At 38.2% G+C, this 17,932-nt stretch overlaps 1 protein-coding gene across 7 annotated transcripts in view; it reads right to left on the minus strand.

Moving 5' to 3' along the window:
* Window positions 1-17,932, minus strand: part of Hnf4 (Hepatocyte nuclear factor 4) — an 832,843-nt gene that overhangs the window by 126,326 nt on the left and 688,585 nt on the right. The window contains exon 9 of one of the 7 annotated variants that reach the window (XM_068226052.1): window positions 9,131-10,649. The exons of the other annotated variants lie outside the window; for them this stretch is intronic. Coding sequence (XP_068082153.1) covers window positions 10,618-10,649 — 32 coding nt within the window. The 3' untranslated portion in view covers window positions 9,131-10,617. Of the gene's footprint in view, window positions 1-9,130; window positions 10,650-17,932 lie in introns of those variants that run through there. 7 annotated transcript variants of the gene reach the window in all.

The following is a 17,932-nucleotide window of genomic DNA, read 5'->3' on the forward strand; positions in this document are numbered from 1 at the left end:
ATATAAATGGTCCGTTATGATGTAAAAATATTTTTGGTTTCCAGCACATTTGTTGACTGACTTTGATGTGTGTGTTCCCTAGTTGTTAAATATTTAAAAGTTTTGAAAAACATTTTTTTCTTTTTGATGTTCCATATTTATTTCACAACTTTCTCTTCAGCTGCACTTTTCCCAGGTGAATGTTGTCATTTGTTTTTGTTTCATAAAAATGAGTCTTTTGAATTCTGTTTAATGCAGGATCCCTGAAGCTGATTGCTGTCTTTCTGTTATTATGAAATGAGCTTCCCCAAAATCTGCATTGAAATAAAATGGGGGCTGCCTTTGTATTAGCATTTATTACAATCTGCACAAGGGAACCTAGTATTTAAACGAATGGTATCTTATCTTGTTATTATGGCAACATGCTGCTTTCCGTCTACCCTCTGAAGCTTGCTCCTCCTTTGGGAAAAACAAGACTGTGGAGTGGGGTGGAGGCATATCGGTTAATGTCAGGGCTTCAGAAGAGGGGGTGGGGAATAGATATTTGGGAGGATGGAGGTTCGATCGTTTTCTTTCTTTTATAGTCTGTGTTTTTTTTAAATACCTAATGCTTCCAAATGTGCTGATATTCCTTCATATGAAGGGTTCTTATTATCAGTTCTATCATTAAGGTTGTTGCCCTGATTACCTTGTTGATAAAAATAAATATATATGCTTTACAGTTTGTTTAGTAAACTGCCTTTACTTGTTTTACGTAAAATTATCAGGTCTTGCTCTATATAGTGAACTGATGACCGGTTTTTATAAAACAAAAACAAAAAACAACATTCACCTTGGATTTTTGTAATAAAAACAGGACATCGACAAGAAAAAATGCATTTTCTTATAACTTCCTTAAACTTAAACAACTAGGAAACATACACAGTACAGTGAACAAAAGTGCTGGAAACCAATTTTTTTCAACATCTGTTCAAGTGAATAGAAATAGTCTTAAAATAAATTAGAACAAAGTACATTCATTTCCCTTCCCCTTTCACTGCCTCATTCAACCCTTCTCATAGGTTTTAATCAATTTTATCTTTTGAAATTTAACATAGTTTTTGAAACATAACAGGGTAGGCTACTTTTTATGATGTTTTCTGAGAAGATAAAATATGCTTTGTAATTTCACCTATGCAATGTAACATAGCTAGAGATGTTCCCAACAAACGAAACATGTACTATAAATAAATAATTAATTTGCTTAAAGCAAACACAAGTATCAAAAAGCTGGATATTTACTTTTAGTGATTTAATGTAAATACCACTTAGTCTTCTTTCTTCCCAGGCCAAAGTTTGCAACATTTTTGTAACGCTACTCTTTTGTCGGAAATCACCCAGAACAAATCGAGCTGCTTTTCTTTGATTTTTCCAGTTCTTGAATCAAGTAATCCTGGTGAGTATCCCATACACTGGAACCATACCCTAGTTGGGGTCTTACCAGAGGCTTATATGCCCTCTCCTTTACATCCTTCCTACAACCCCTAAACACCTTCATAACCATGTACAGAGATCTGTATCCTTTATTTACAATCATATTTATATGATTACCACAATGAAGATCTCTCCTTATATTAACACCTAGGTACTGACAGTGATCCTCATAACAAACTTTGACCCCATCAACGCAGTAATCAAAACTGAGAGGACTTTTCCTATTTGTGAAAGTATCAACCTGACTTTTAACCCTATTTATCATCATACCATTGCCTACTGTCCATCTCACAACATTATAGAGCTCATCTTGCAGTTGCTCACAAACTTGTAACTTATTTATTACTTTATACAGAATAAGATCATCCGCAAAAAGCCTTATCTCTGATTCCACTTCTTTACTCATATCATTTATATACATAAGGAAACATAAAGGTCCAATAATACTGCCTTGAGGAAGGTAATGCAAATGACAGAAAGCATGACCAACAAATAGTAAATAGCTTAATCTGGGAAGGACAGCAAAATCAGAACGTGATCAAACCAAATAGAGGGAAGGAATATTCTGAATGTGGTGCTGGTAAAAACCAGATGAGCTCTACAGAAAACTGTTGTAACAGATGGCATTAGTGATAACGAAGCTATTTTGTCAAAGTTAAAAATAAATAAATGTGATAGAAATGAAGGTCGTAAAAGTAGATACTATTAGGCAGTACCATATGGCTAATAAGGCATGTGGGAGTTTTGAAAACATAATTATGATTGGTGGAAAATTGTAGCTGAAAATGTAAACAGACTGTGGTATGAGCTTAAAGCAGTTGTTGAGGAATGTGAACACAGGTTTGTACGTTTAAAGTTGGTAAGGAATGTTAGAGGCCCACTATATTATAACAGAGAAGTAAAGAGACTAAGAAGGAAGTGCAGGTTGGAAAGAAATAGAGTTGCTATTGGTTTTACATTGCACCGACACAGATAGGTCTTATAGCGACGATGGGATCGGAAAGGGCTAGGAGTGGGAAAGAAGCGGCCGTGGTTTTAATAAAGGTGCAGCCCCCAGCACTTGCTGGTTTGAAAATGGGAAACCACAGAAAACCATCTTCAGGGCTGCCGACAGTGGGGTTCGAACCCACTATCTCCCGGATGCGAGCTCACAGTTGCGCGCCCCTAACCGCACGGCCAACTCACCCGGTAAAAATAGAGTTAGAAATGGCTGTGGATGTAAGAAGAAATTGAAGGAAAATACTTGGAAATTGAATCTAGCGAAGCAGTTAGCTAAGAATAACATGATGGCAAACATAATTGGCAGTCATACATATTTTAGTGAAAAAAATGGAAGGGTATGTATAGGTACTTAAAGGCAGAAACAGGTTCCAAGAAGGACATTCCAGGAATCACGAATGAACAAGGGGAGTGTGTACGCGAGGATCTTCAAAAGGCAGAAGTATTCAGTCACCAGGATGTAAAGTTTGTTGGTTACAAGGGAAATGTCCAGATAAAAGAGGTGACTAGTAATGATGAACTATTGAAATTTACCTATGATAACAAGGACATTTACTATAAGATACAAATTTGAAAACTAGAAAAGCGGCTGGAATTGATAAGATTTCCAGAAATATACTAAAGACAACGGGTTGGGATATAGTACCATATCTGAAGTACTTATTTGATTATTGTTTGCATGAAGGAGCTATACCAAATGAATAGAATGTTACTTTAGTAGCCCCTGTGTATAAAAGAAAAGGTGATAAACATAAGGCCGAAAATTGCAGGCCAGTCAGTTTGATATGTGTTACATGTAAGCTATGGAAAGCATTATTTCTGTTACATCCAGAAACTAAATGGAATGCACCCACCAGATTTTGTACTCTTTGGTTTTGAGAACAGTTTTGTTTTTGTACGAGAAATAACGATGTAAATAAAGTTTTAAGTTTGTGGAAAATAATAAAAGTCATCACCTGTTTGACTATCAGACGAATTCCGTTTTATCAGGTAGATTTTCGGGTTCGACGTAACATTAGTGGCGACCGTGACAGGATGTGAACAAAGCAGTAATTTGAAATGGATAAGTTGACTAAATCGCGAAAACCAATACGTGCGATGTTCACGAAAACGTACGATGCGGTGATGGCGGAAACAGACCCCAACAAAGTAAGATTGCATTTTACTAAACTAGAACGGCTAGAAAATGAACTCAAGGATGCCGATGAGAAAATATTAGAAGTGCTTCTCGACGACAGTGACGAAGAACGATACACAAATGAATACGACAAAGTGAATGAATATCGTGATAAAGTAGATGAAGCTCGTCAGAGAATGGAGTGTGTTGTATTAACACAACGTACAAATGAAGGAAATCAAATATCGAGTGATGGTTTCGTAGGTTTCTCACAGAAAAAGCTCAAATTGCCGAAAATCGAACTTCGAAAATTTTCCGGAGAGGTTAGGGACTGGTTAGGGTTTTGGAGTCAGTTTCGTCGAATTCATGACGACTCAGACATAGAAAAGGAAGATAAATTTCAATATTTGATCCAATGTACTGTTGAAGGAAGTAGAGCTAGGGAGGTGGTAACTAGTTTCCCTCCAACAGCTAAAAATTATGATAGTGCAGTTCAGTGCCTTAAAAGTAGATTTAGAAAAGAAGAATTACTCGTAGAATTTTATGTTCGTGAACTACTTGGACTTGTGATTCAAAATGTTTCTTCAACACAAAGACTAACTCTCCAAAAGCTCCATGATCGCTTAGAATCCCACCTTCGATCCCTTGAATCTCTGGGCATGACTGCTGACAAGTACGCAGCATTCTTGTTTCCGTTAGTTGAGTCATCTCTACCAGAAGACCTGCTGAGAATATGGCTTAGAAATTCTGTCCATCACCCTGTTAGTGACTCTACCGAGGATTTGTACTGTGACAAACTCTCGCAACTGATTGTATTCCTCAAGAATGAAGTGGAAGGTGAACAGAGGGTAGCACTTACCCAAGGAGGATTTAATACAGCAAATCAGAAGCCTACAAAGCAGAAACATAGGTTAAACGAAGTGGAAAACATGGCCACTGCTAGTAGTCTGTTCACAGGAGACATTAAAGATCTTGGAAATGTATGTGTATTCTGCAGAAAATCTCATGAGAGCAAAGAGTGCTTCAGAGCACAGAAGATGACTCTAGTGGAACGAAAGAATATTTTGATGAAAGCAGGGTATTGTTTTCAGTGCTTGAAACCTGGTCATGTTGCCAAGATCTGTAAGGGTAATGTACTGTGTCACTTCTGTGGAAAGAAACATGTTATTCTAATGTGCCCAACATTACCTTCAAATATTTCCAAGGAAAATGTGGAAGAAACACAAGACGAAAAGGAAGGTGCCAGTGCTACCTTGGGTAACCAAAACTGTAGTCAGGATGTTCTTCTGCAGACCTTGTTGGTGAAGATCACAGGAAGAAAAGGGGATCGGGTAGTAAGAGCACTCATAGATAGTGGATCACAACGATCATACATATTAAAGAAACTGGTAGATACCATCGGACTGGAACCGTCGGGATCTGAAAACATGATTCATGCTCTGTTTGGAGGAAATGAATCAAAAGAGTATCTACATTTTAATTATCAAATACAGTTGAGCAGTTTAAATGGCAGGTACACATGTAAGATCCCTGTATTGGATCAACCGATTATTTGTGGTACTGTCCCTAGAATCTTTTTTTTTGCTAGTTGCTTTACGTCGCACCGACTCAGATAGGTCTTATGGCGACGATGGGACAGGGAAGGGCTAGGAAGTGGAAGGAAGCGGCCGTGGCCTTAATTAAGGTACAGCCCCAGCATTTGCCTGGTGTGAAAATGGGAAACCACGGAAAACCATCTTCAGGGCTGCCGACAGTGGGGTTCGAACCTACTATCTCCCGAATACTGGATACTGGCCGCACTTAAGCGACTGCAGCTATCGAGCTCGGTGTCCCTAGAATCCAAAGTGGTCCTTGGATGAAAGAACTCGAAAAACTAGAATCTTTCTCTCTGATTCTGGAGAAGGGACGCCTGAAATTGAACTTCTTTTAGGAGCGGACACATACGGAACACTTCTCACTGGAAGAATAAAAAACATGGAATGTGGACCAGTGGCTGTTGAGACTCGACTTTGGTGGGTTGTTATGGGGAGTCTATCTCTGAACAGTCTCTCAGACTCATCCAGTATGGTGGTATCGTCGATGTTGACTTTGAACACTGCAATCACTGATTTATGGAAGTTGGACACCCTGGGAATTAGGGATCCTGCTGAGAAGACATCGAAGAAAGAAATAGAAATGGCTACCTTGGATCATTTTAAGAAGACTGTCTCAATCGACGAGGAAGACCGTTACGAAGTCCATCTACCATGGAATGAGGTATCTGAGGAGCTCCGCGACAATTTGGAAATTGCTGAGAAGAGGTGCAGGACGACAACTAACGAACTGTTGAGTAGCAACAAGTATCAGGAATACAATGTTGTGTTTCAGGATTGGCTTCAAGAAGGGGTGATTGAAGAGGTACCCTTTCAAGACCTTGAGAATAAATGTCACTATTTACCTCACAGAGGTGTATTCAAAGAAAATTCAACCACACCGTTAAGACCCGTATTTGATGCTTCATGCAGGGGGAAGGAAAGTCCATCTCTGAATGAGTGCCTGGAGAAAGGACCAAATCTGCTGGAACAAATTCCACCTATTCTGATCAGGTTTCGCCGTCATGAAATTGGAGTAATTTCGGACATAAAAAGGGCCTTTCTGCAAATTTCTATTGCTCCTTCAGACAGAGATTTCTTGAGATTCCTATGGTGAGAGAATTCCTCCATGAAGAAATTCAAGATATTCCGACATCGACGAGTTGTATTTGGGCTCAAGTGTAGTCCATTCTTGTTGGGTGCTGTTCTTGATCTCCATTTAGAAAACAGCCCTCCTGAACTGCAAGAAACAGCACAACTATTAAAAAGCTCATTCTATGTCGACAACTGCGTAACATCCCTTCATTCAGAGGAGGATACGACCCAATTTGTTGAGAAATCTATGAAACTACTTTCAGGAGCCAGATTTGAACTACGTGGCTGGGAATACACCTCAAGGGGAAAAGAGAATACGTTTGAGAAGATTTCTCCTGTTCTTGGATTATTATGGGACAAGGAAGAAGATGTATTGTACTGTGATGTGAGGCCTCAAAATGAGACTGGATGTGTTACACGAAGAAAAATCTTGTCATCTGCTCAGAGGATTTTTGATCCCATTGGTTTTTCATGTCCTCTGACCTTATTCCCTAAACTTCTCATTCAGGATAGCTGGAATTCGAAGATGGGGCGGGATGATCCATTTCCAGAGGATGTACAGAAGAAGTTTAGAAAATGGGAAGCTGAAGTTTGGCGACTCTCTGAAGTGAAAATACCGAGACATTTCGTAGTAAGCAGGTCTGAACAAACCTGGAGTTTACATACATTTTGTGATGCCAGTAGGAGTGCTTATGCTGCAGCTGTCTTCATACGAAGCTGTGCCGGTACTGTTCAGCTGGTCATGGCAAAGACAAGAGTTTCACCACTGAAGGAAATTTCAATGCCGCGATTGGAGCTCCTGGCTTGCTGTATTGGTAGTCGACTAGCAAACTTGGTCAGAGAAAGTCTGAACTTGAACATCTCCGAGTTTTATTGGACAGACTCTTCAGCGGCATTGTATTGGATCAAGAGAGATGAGTCGTGGGGAGTATTTGTGAACAACCGAGTGAAGGAGATTAGATCTCTGACGAGACAAGAAGACTGGAGGCATGTTCCTGGGGAGCAGAATCCAGCTGACCTTCCATCTCGAGGCTGTTCCGTAGAAGTTCTGATAGACTCCAAATGGTGGGAGGAGCCCCACTGGTTGAAGTTGGCAGAAGGGGAATGGCCGACATCAGAAGTCAACGTGGATGATGACATCATCAAACAAGAGAGAAGAAAAATATCTCCATCACTGATCAATTCCTCAGCGGAGAATGGAGATGCGTGGTACTTAAGAAGATTTTCCAAGTTTTTTCAAATTGTCAGGCTCATAGGATGGATACTGCGATTTGTTGGAAAATCATTGAAACATAGCAGTTGTGAAAGTGGGGGTGATCTCTCTGCTTCAGAAGTAGCACAGGCGGAGAGAAGGCTCCTGCGTCTTGTCCAGACAGGGGTTCTGGAAGAAACTGAAAGACGACGACTGAACTCCCTTTGCACCTTTGTGGACCAAGATGGTCTTCTGAGGCTGAAGACTAAAATTGTTCAAAGAGAAGATGAGGAAAATTTTAGATATCCCATTCTTCTGCCTTCCAGTCACAAACTTGTAGAAATTCTAATCAGAGACTACCACATACAATATTCTCATGCGGGTGTTGGGGTGTTACTTAGAATATTAAGGGAAGAATACTGGATCTTAAGAGGTCGGAAGACAGTACGAAGGGTGATCACAAAATGTGTCAAATGAGTCAGAGAAAATTGATGTAGAACCTGCTCCATTGCCAGAAGATAGAGTGAAAGATTTGTCCGTCTTCGAGGTCAGTGGGGTTGATCTTTCTGGGCCGCTGATTTTAAGGGGTGGAGAGAAAGCTTGGATTTTGTTGTTTACTTGTGCTGTGTATCGAGCTGTACATATTGATCTGGTGTTAAACGTTTCCACAGAAGCATTTCTTCAAGGACTTAGACGATTTATTGCAAGGCGGGGACAACCCAGAGTTATATACAGTGACAATGGGACCAACTTCACAGGAGCTGTGAATTCCTTTGACTCTTTGGACTGGCATAAGATAAAAGAGGAAACATCTTCAAGGAGGATCCAGTGGAAATTCATTCCACCCACGGCTGCTTGGTGGGGTGGATGGTGGGAGAGGATCATTCAAATGGTCAAGAAGGTGTTGAAGAGGACATTGGGAAGAGCCTCTCTCACCTACGAAGAGGCTTTGACTGTCTTATGCGATGTGGAGTCTGTGGTAAATTCTAGGCCTTTGACGTACCTGTCTGAGGATCCAAGCGACTTAGTGCCACTGACTCCTGCAATGTTCCTGCAGGACAACCGGTCGATTGGAGTCCCTGATCTGGATTGCCTTGACAAGACTGATCTCAGAAGACGGGCCAAGTACCTGCAGCGTTTACGGGAGGAATTGAGAAAAAGCTTCCGTGATGATTACCTGAGCCTTTTAGTGCAGCCACAAGTTAAAGGAAAGTGTCGAAGGATGCTAAAGATTGGTGACATTGTGTTAGTAGGCTCTGATCAAAGGAAAAGACTCGATTGGCCTTTGGGTAAAGTGATTGAGATGTTTCCTGGTAAAGATGGTAACACAAGAGTCGTTCGAGTGCAGACTGCTGGACGGGACATCATCAGGCCCATTCAACGTTTGTACCCACTGCAGATTACTTCATCGCAGGATACCTTACACGTGGAAGATGATGGAGATAATGAGCAAGAAAGTGTTATTTCTGCTGTAAAAGATGAAGTGAAAACGAAAAGTGGACGTTTGGTGAAACTCCCTGCACGATATAGGACTTAAGCTTTGTGATAAGTTCTTGTCTTGTTAAACTGTGAAGGTGAAATGACTGTCAGATTATTTTATTGGTTCATTTTGGTTTTCTGTTAACAGGGGAATAAAGAAAACCAAAAGGTGGGAGTTATGTTACATCCAGAGACTAAATGGAATGCACCCACCAGATCTTGTACTCTTTGGTTTTGAGAACAGTTTTTGTTTTTGTACGAGAAATAACGATGTAAATAAAGTTTTAAGTTTGTGGAAAATAAAAAAAGTCATCACCTATGTGACTATCAGACGAATTCCGTTTTATCGGGTAGATTTTCGGGTTCGACGTAACAATTTCTGATCATATTAGACATGTTTTCAAAAGTAATAACTGCTTTGATAGAAGGCAGTTCAGGTTGCAGAAAGGTTATTCCACTGAAGCTCAACTTGTAGGATTCCAGCAAGATATAGCAGATATCCTGGATTCAGGAGGTCAAATGGACTGTGTCGTGATTGACCTATCCAAGGCATTTGACAGGGTAGATCATGGGAGACTACTGGCAAAAATGAGTGGAATTGGACTGGACCGAAGAGTGTCTAAATGGGTAGCTACATTTCTAGAAAATGGATCTCAGAGGATTAGAAGTAGGTGAAGCTTTATCTGACCCTGTAATCATTAGGAGGGGATTTCCTCAAAGCAGTATTGGAAGTGGCGTATGGCTTTTAGTGCCGGGAGTGTCCGAGGACATCTTCGGCTCGCCAGGTGCAGGTCTTTAATTTACACCCGTAGGCAACCTGCATGTCGTGATGAGGATGAAATGATGAAGACGACACATACACCCACCCCCATGCCAGCGAAATTAACCAATGATGGTTACAATTCCCGACCCTGCCGGGAATCAAACCCGGGACTTCTGTGACCAAAGGCCAGCACGCTAACCATTTAGCCATGGAGCAGGACAACATTATTGGATCTTTATATTTTCTTATCTATATATACAGTATATAAAATAATATGTCCTGACTGACTTACTGACTTAGGTGGGGTGGGGCTGGGGGAGGGACAGATTAAGGGGTTGAATGATTTTTATGGGGATACTTACATCTCAAAAACTGAAGATGTTACTGACATGGAAATAGGTATTTGGGGTCTCTTTTAAAAATAAAGAAACATGCTTTTTGGTTTATTTTCCACTTGAGAGAAGATTGTTTCTCACATGAATGGTCCTATGTCACATGGTCATCTCAGCCCCAAAAGGCAATACCACAAACGTGGTTTACAAAGAGTTTCTGGGATAAATGGAACTCAATTTTTCGGTGAGTTTTTATACTTTATTGATTTTCATGACTTGATTCATCACCAAGCCAAGACTACTGGACAGAACAAAATGAAATTTTGGAAATACATTTATGTTAGTGTGTAGTTACTCACTAAGGGAGGATTTTGAATATTCCATCGCTAAGGGGATGAAAAGGGGGGGGTGAATTTTTTAAACAAGCATATCTATCTCCCTAAAACTTGCAAAGTTTACAGATGTTACAATTGGTATTTAGAATCTCCTTTAAAAATACAGAAACAAGCATTTTTTTGTTTTAGGAAAATCCAATTAATCAGGGATGAACAGGAGTGACAAATGGGGAGAATTGTTAAAAAGATTATATCTACAGTATATTTCAGAAATGTAAATTGTTACAGACTTGAAAACTGGTACTTGAAATCTCCTGTAAAAAGAAAAGAAACATAGATTATTTTTTTTGGGAAATCCAGTAAAGGGGAACTGAAAAAGGGAGTGAATTAAAAAAATGAGGATATCCACAGAAATTCTCATAAACTTAACATGTTGCAGACGTGAAAATTGGTATTTTTAATCTCTTTTAAAAATAAAGAAATGTGTAATTTTTGTTAAAAGAATCACTTGGGGGTAAAAAGGACTGAAAGGGGATTGAATTATTTTTATTTGGATAGTGATATCTCAAAAATTGAAGATGTTACAAGGTAAAAATTGGTATTTGGTGTCTCCTTCAAAAACAAAGACATACATATTTCTCTGTTTTCGGAAAATCCACTTGGGGGGGGGGTGAAGGAATTGAAAAGTTAGTTGAATTCTTTGTATAGGGATACTTATATCTCTAAAACTAAAAATGTTGCAGACGTAAAAATTGGCAATTGGAGTCCTCTTTAAAAATAAAGCAACATTTATTCTTTCATTTTTGGAAAATACACTTAAGGTGGATGAAAGAATTGAAAAAATTAGTTAAAACATGTGTATGAGGATACTTATACTGTATCTAAAAAATACTTACGATGTTACAGATGTCAAAACTAGTATTAGGAATCTCCTTTAGAAATAAAGAAACATGCATTTTCTGCAGAAAATCAACTTGGGGGGCAGGGGAGGTGAAAAGGCAGATAAATTATTTTTATGATGCATCTAACTCAAAAATTGAAGATGTTACAGTCGTGAAAATTGGTATTTATAATCTACTTTAAAAATAAACACATATTTTTTTGGGGGGAAGGGGAATCAACTTAAGAGGGGGTGGGAGATGAAAAATGAATTGAATTTGTTTAATGAGGATACTTATTCGCAAAACCTAAAGACGTTACAGACATGAACATTTTTATTTGGGATCTTCTTTCAAAGTAAAGAAACACATATCCAAAGAAAAGCAACTCGATTTGTTCTGGGCGATTTCCAACAAAATAGTAGTGTTACAAAAATGTTGCAAAGTTTGGGTTGGGAAGAATTGAGAGAAAGAAGAAGAGCTGCTTGACTAAGTGGTATGTTCCGAGCTGTCAGCGGAGAGATGGCGTGGAATGACATTAGTAGACGAATAAGTTTGAGTGGCGTTTATAAAAGTAGGAAAGATCACAATATGAAGATAAAGTTGGAATTCAAGAGGACAAACTGGGGCAAATATTCATTTATAGGAAGGGGACTTAGGGATTGGAATAACTTACCAAGGGAGACGTTTAATAAATTTCCAATTTCTTTGAAATCATTGAAATCATTGAAATCATCGACCAACTTTCTCAGCTGGTCGATATGCAACGTCGTATAAAGCAACAGGATGTACTACCATGTGATATATTTTTGACTTCAGATGTAGTGGCATCCTTCTGTCACAGAGTATGCCTTGTACTGATGTTATACTTTATAGAGTAATAAATAAGTTACAAGATTGTCAGCAACTGCAAAATGACCGCAAAAATGTTGTGAGGTGGACAGCAGGCAATGGTATGATGATAAAAAGGGTTAAAAGTCAGGTTGTGAGTTTCACAATTAGGAAAAGTCCTTTCAGTTTTAACTGCTGCATTGTTGGCGTGAAAGTTCCTTTTGGCGATCATTGTACTGTAAGTACCTAGGTGTTAGTATAAAGAAAGGTCTTCATTGGGTAATCACATAAATAGGATTGTAAATAAAGGGTACAGATTTCTGCACATGGTTATTAGGGTACTTAGGGGTTGTAGTGTCCGGGTCCTTGGCTAAATGGTTACCGTGCTGGCCTTTGGTCACAGGGGTCCGGGGTTCGATTCCTGGAAGGGTCGGGAATTTTAATCATCATTGGTTAATTTCACTGGCACGTGGACTGGGTGTATGTGTAGTCTTCATCATAATTTCATCCTCGTCATGACATGCAGGTCACCTACGGACGTCAAAGGTCATAAGGCCTGCACCTGGCGAGCCGAACATGTACTCGGACACTCCCGGCACTAAAAGCCATACACCATTATTATTAGGGGTTGTAGTAAGGATGTAAAGGAGAGGGCATTTACCTCTCTTGGCGCCAAGCGGTAGTGTGAGCATCCACCCTTTAAATTGCCAGAGCCGATCTGGTCGGCCTTTAACAATCCAATCGGAAGTTGCCAGAGCCGATTACATCGGCCGGCTTAAAATTCTGTGATATACATAATTTTGAGGCAACCTATAGTGACGTGCATAGTTTTGTTACAACCTGTACTAAAGGGGCTACACGTTACTGTGTGTCTGGCCTTGCTTTGGCAGTTCTAAGAGGGTGTTGTACCTTTCACAAGAGTCGTTTCCTGTGTTTACAAATACCGCTAACCGGTCAGTAAGAGATTGCTCCTTGCCGTGAGTGGATTTGTGACAGGAAAATGACATGTTGTTCATGTGATATTTTTTCAGCAGGTATTGATGACAATAAATTAATGCAGTATTTGGAACTGTGCGAAGTTAACGCGGATGATTTATCGGATAGTGATAGGGAATTTAGTTCAGAGATTAGCGATGAAATTATACCGGACACGCCCGCAGAATCACCACAGCTAAAGAAGAGACGTTTAATTGTGTCCAACAGCACTAAAGCTACTCTGAATATGGTGGTAGATGAAACTAGTGATAACAAATATGATGATGATGTCTCTGGAGAACATTTTGTGGAAATTGGACTTAAACATGCCCTACCGTCTGATTCTCCGCCCATATCATACTTCAATTTACTTTTCACTTACTCTCTGCTAAACTTTATAGTCACATATAGTCCTCTATTATTGCCTAAATGCCGGTCTCCACAGGCCAAGTGTAGCGTGCCTGCCTCTCACCCGGAGGTCTTCGGTTCGATTCCCGCCCAGGTCAAGAATTTTCGCCTGGTCCTGAGGGTTGGTTCGAGGTTCACTCAATCTAAGTGACCCTAAGTTATTGCAATTGAGGAGATATCTAAGGGTGAGAGGGCGACTCCGGTCTGGAAAACCAAGAATAATTACTGAGAGGATCCGTCTCACTGACCATGTTTCACCTCGTAAACTGCAGGTACCGAACTGAGGAGCGGTCGCTTAGTAGCTCAAAGCAAATCACAGCTTTAATGCCATACAATTCTTAATTTCATAAATTCTGTTGTATTGTAAAATTATTTTTCTAATATATACTAAAACCGAAAATGAGAATCTATTTTTTCTGAAAACAAAAAACTATAATATCAACTACTATATTTTACTTATTTAATAATTCAGAATTATTTTAATACTCTGTTGTCCGCACGTAGAAAATTTGTTGTCAGTATTTGCCAAACATTGATACATACACGCGAACTTTATCGGTGAGTAAAATTGTCTTGTTTTTACTAGTGACATATGTTTGAATATTTATTTTTTACGTTTTTATTTTTCTTGTTCAAATTAGTTATTCTATAGAATTGTATTTAGAAATACATCATGCATAATTACGTATATTCATTTGTATCGTAAATTATTTTTTCAAAGTAGATATTGAGAGAGAAAGTGCGAAAATATTTTTCTCTTCCTAAAAATAAACGTTATCAACAACTATAAATCAACAAAAAATGTTTTTGACTCTTTATATCACTCCAAACTAGTTTCTTATTCTACGTAGTCGATATGTAGAAAATTTCATGCCAGTATTTGCTATACACCGGTAGATATGCGCGAATTTTAAAATACATGTATTTCCACAGAAAACGGCCTGGCACTTTACAGTAGTAGAGTGGAGGCGGAGCTCTGGCCTCTTCCAGCTGATGGGGAGCGGCCGACCAGATCGGCTCTTGGCTCCAAGAGGGTTAAGTCTCTGGTAAGACCCCATCTAGAGTATGGTTCCTGTATATGGAATGCTCACCAGGATTACTTGATTCAAGAACTGGAAAAAATCCAAAGAGGAGGAGCTCGGTTTGTTCTGGGTGATTTCTGACAAAAGAGTAGCGTTACAAACATGTTCCAAAGTTTGGGCTGGGAAGACTTGGGAGAAAGGAGACGAGCTGCTCGACTAAGTGGTATGTTACATGTAACTAATCTCATTATTAGACCCGTATTGAACTATGCTATGATATACTAACAATTTGTTGGTTATTTTGATCCACCTTTTCAATACAAATTACAGTTTGTGTTGCTAAGTTGTAATGTTACAACACTAATTTACCGGGACATGTTTCGCTTTTATTCACAAGCATCATCAGCCTATACAATTGCCTCAAGGTTTGTCATTTTTGGTTTGTTGTTACAAATTTCATTACATTGAATGTAAATCTAATTTCAGTGATAACAATATTTAAAACAAGAATAATATACACATTAAAAATTATGACAATATGATCTGCGATGTTAAAATGGATTAACTCTTAATTCTAAAACACATTGACGTCCAAAACACAGTTTTTAATTTGGCTAAAAATTGTTTGCAATGTTAAAATAAAATTAATTCAACTATAATTTGGTATTAAAATTTGAGTCATAAATATAAATATTGGATGTTAATATATAGGAGCCATAGTTTCTGAAGTGCGTTGGTTTCTAGAATACAGTAACATTTCAGTATTGCAAATTATAGTTAAGAATTGTGCTCTCTAAATAATGTTATTTAAAAAAACTGTAGTTTTGCATTATGCGTGATTAGTCATGATGATAATCTAGAATTGAAGTCTTGAGTTCGTTGGAAAATGGCTTCTAGATTTGATGAGGCTTGCTGCTGCAGTTTGGCAATTTGATCAGAGGAAGTATTGACATATTTAATTCTTGTTTGTAGCGACCAGACTCTCCGTTGGAAGTTGATTGTTTTGATGTAAGTTATGGTTAAAAGGGGCTTCAATCCAAATTTTGAGTACTGGTATCTGATTATGTTTCTATCGATTTATGGAATGGAAGAAGCATCTGGAACAAATGGAAATGAACTTAAGTAATATTGTGTGTGTGTGTGTGTTGTGCTTATAATGTGAGTGTTGATGTTGTATTATCACTTACCCCTTTGTCTGCTGCTACAGAATCTTGTGGGCCTTATTGCGTTACTGTGACTATTGTCTGTTGTGGCTCTACTCCTTGTGTTGTACGTATGAAAGAGCTGTTGTGAATGGCGGGTAGGGGGTTGAGGGGAAGAGATGTTGGGTGGGGCGTTTGCTATTGACGTGCTACGTGGTGGGGAATTCTTATTTGTTGTCGAGGTGGGGGTAGAGGACGATCCTGCAGGCGGGGCGTTAAGCTTTGGCGTGTTATGTGGAGGGGGACTTTTTTGCGTTGCCGAAATGGTTTCAGTTGTGAATGCATTTAGATTGAATATTTTAAAGAATTTGCTTTTATCTGATTTGAGATTTCGTAATAATGTTGGCAACTGCTCTATTAACGGACTTTTTATTTCGACCGCGTCATTCAAGTTTTTTCCTTTATTAAAGTATTGATCCAAATAAATATATATGTTTTCGAATTCTGTCATTAGCTTCCCCTTTTCGATTCTTTTGATTATTTAAGGTCTTTATCTATTGAGGTGTAATGATGGCCGGTTTCTTTCATATGATTACTCATTGCAGAGTATTTATTGTGTTTTAAGGCATTAAAGTGTTCCATGTATCTGGTTAGGAAACTGCGTCCAGTTTGGCCAACATATGAAGATTTACACTGTGCGCATGTTAGTCTGTATATTCCGGAGCCTTGAAATTTGTTACTGTAGGCATTTACTGTGTTATGGTTAAAAAATAAGTTTTTGTTAGTGTTATATGTTTTAAAGGCTATTTGCATATCTCGTTTTTTGAGTGGGTTTGCTATTTGGTGACTCTTTGAACTGGTGTAAGTGAAGGTTGCGTATTTGGATTTTTTAGTCTTTTCCGGTGTGAGGTTTGTGGCTATTTTGAGCTTTACTTTGTTGATGATTCGATTTACTATGTCTGCTTTATATCCATTGGCTAGTGCTAGTTCTTTTATAAAATTTATTTCTTTTGTAAAATTCGCGGGTGATAAGGGTATTTTGTAGGCTCTGTAGACCATGCTGAAAAAGGTTGCTTGTTTGTGGGATTTAGGGTGGAGTGAGTCATTTCTTATTGTTATTGGCGTGTGTGTTGGTTTTCTGTATATCTGATAATCAAATTTGGATTTTAAGCGTGTTATAGTAACATCTAAAAAATTCAATGAGTTGTTTTTTTCGTCTTCTTTGGTAAATTTTACGTATTTATCGATGTTGTTTAAAAATTCAAGGATTTTTTCGCTGTTATTTTTACGTTTGTCTGTTATTACAAATGTATCGTCAACAAATCTCAGCCAAAGACAGATTCCTTCTATGTTTGGTTTTATAATGCTATGTTCTATGTTATCCATATAAATATCCGCTAATATTCCCGAGCTGGGGTCACCCATGGCTAAACTTAATTGGTGGTAAATTTTATTGTTAAAGGTGAAATAGTTATTATTTAGTACGAATTTAAGTTGTATAATAAATTCATCTACTTCTAGCTTACTTAAGTTGCTATATTTGGAAAGGTTTGAGTTAATAATTTCGATCGTTTCTTTAATGGGGATATTTGAATACATATTGGAAATGACAAACGAGCTCATTCTATGGTGGGGTTGTAAGTTGAAGTTTTTTAATCTTTCGCAAAATTCAATTGAGTTTTTAATTGAGGAGTTACTCTGGAACTTATAATGCTTTTTGAGGAACTGGTGTATAAATTTTGATATTTTATATGTTGGGCTATTTCTGCTGTTTATAATTGGTCGAATGGGTGTATTGTTTTTGTGTACTTTAGGTAGTGCCCTTGCTTTGGATAATGTTGGGTTCATGTTGACCATTTTTTGTTGTTCTTGCTCGTTAAATAAACAAATTGAATTTTTAAGGATTGTTTTTAGATTCCTTTGAATTCTAGAGATCGGGTCTTTATTTACTATAGTGTAAGATTCATTAGAAAAGAATTCTTCGGTTTTTTTTATGTAGTCACTTTTATTTACTAGGACTATTGTTTCGCCTTTATCTGCCTTAGTCACGATAATGTCGTTATCTTTTATTTTTGTCTTTAAATCTTTTATTTGTTTTAGGAGGGTCTGGTCGAAATTAGTTTCCATTTCTTTTACTAAACTTGGGAGTTTCTTTTTTACTTCATATTTAATGTCATTTTGTATTTCTGCCGGCAGTTTCCCTATATTTGCTTCAGATTCCGCTATTGTGATAGTTAATTCTTCCATTTTGTACGGGTTAGGCCAATTGAACTTAGTTCCTTTGTTGAGTATGTTCATTTCATTTTCAGAAAAATTGGTGTCTGATAAATTAATTGTCGCG

This window comes from Anabrus simplex, chromosome 2 (genome assembly GCF_040414725.1).
Source record: "Anabrus simplex isolate iqAnaSimp1 chromosome 2, ASM4041472v1, whole genome shotgun sequence".
NCBI lineage: Eukaryota > Metazoa > Arthropoda > Insecta > Orthoptera > Tettigoniidae > Anabrus > Anabrus simplex.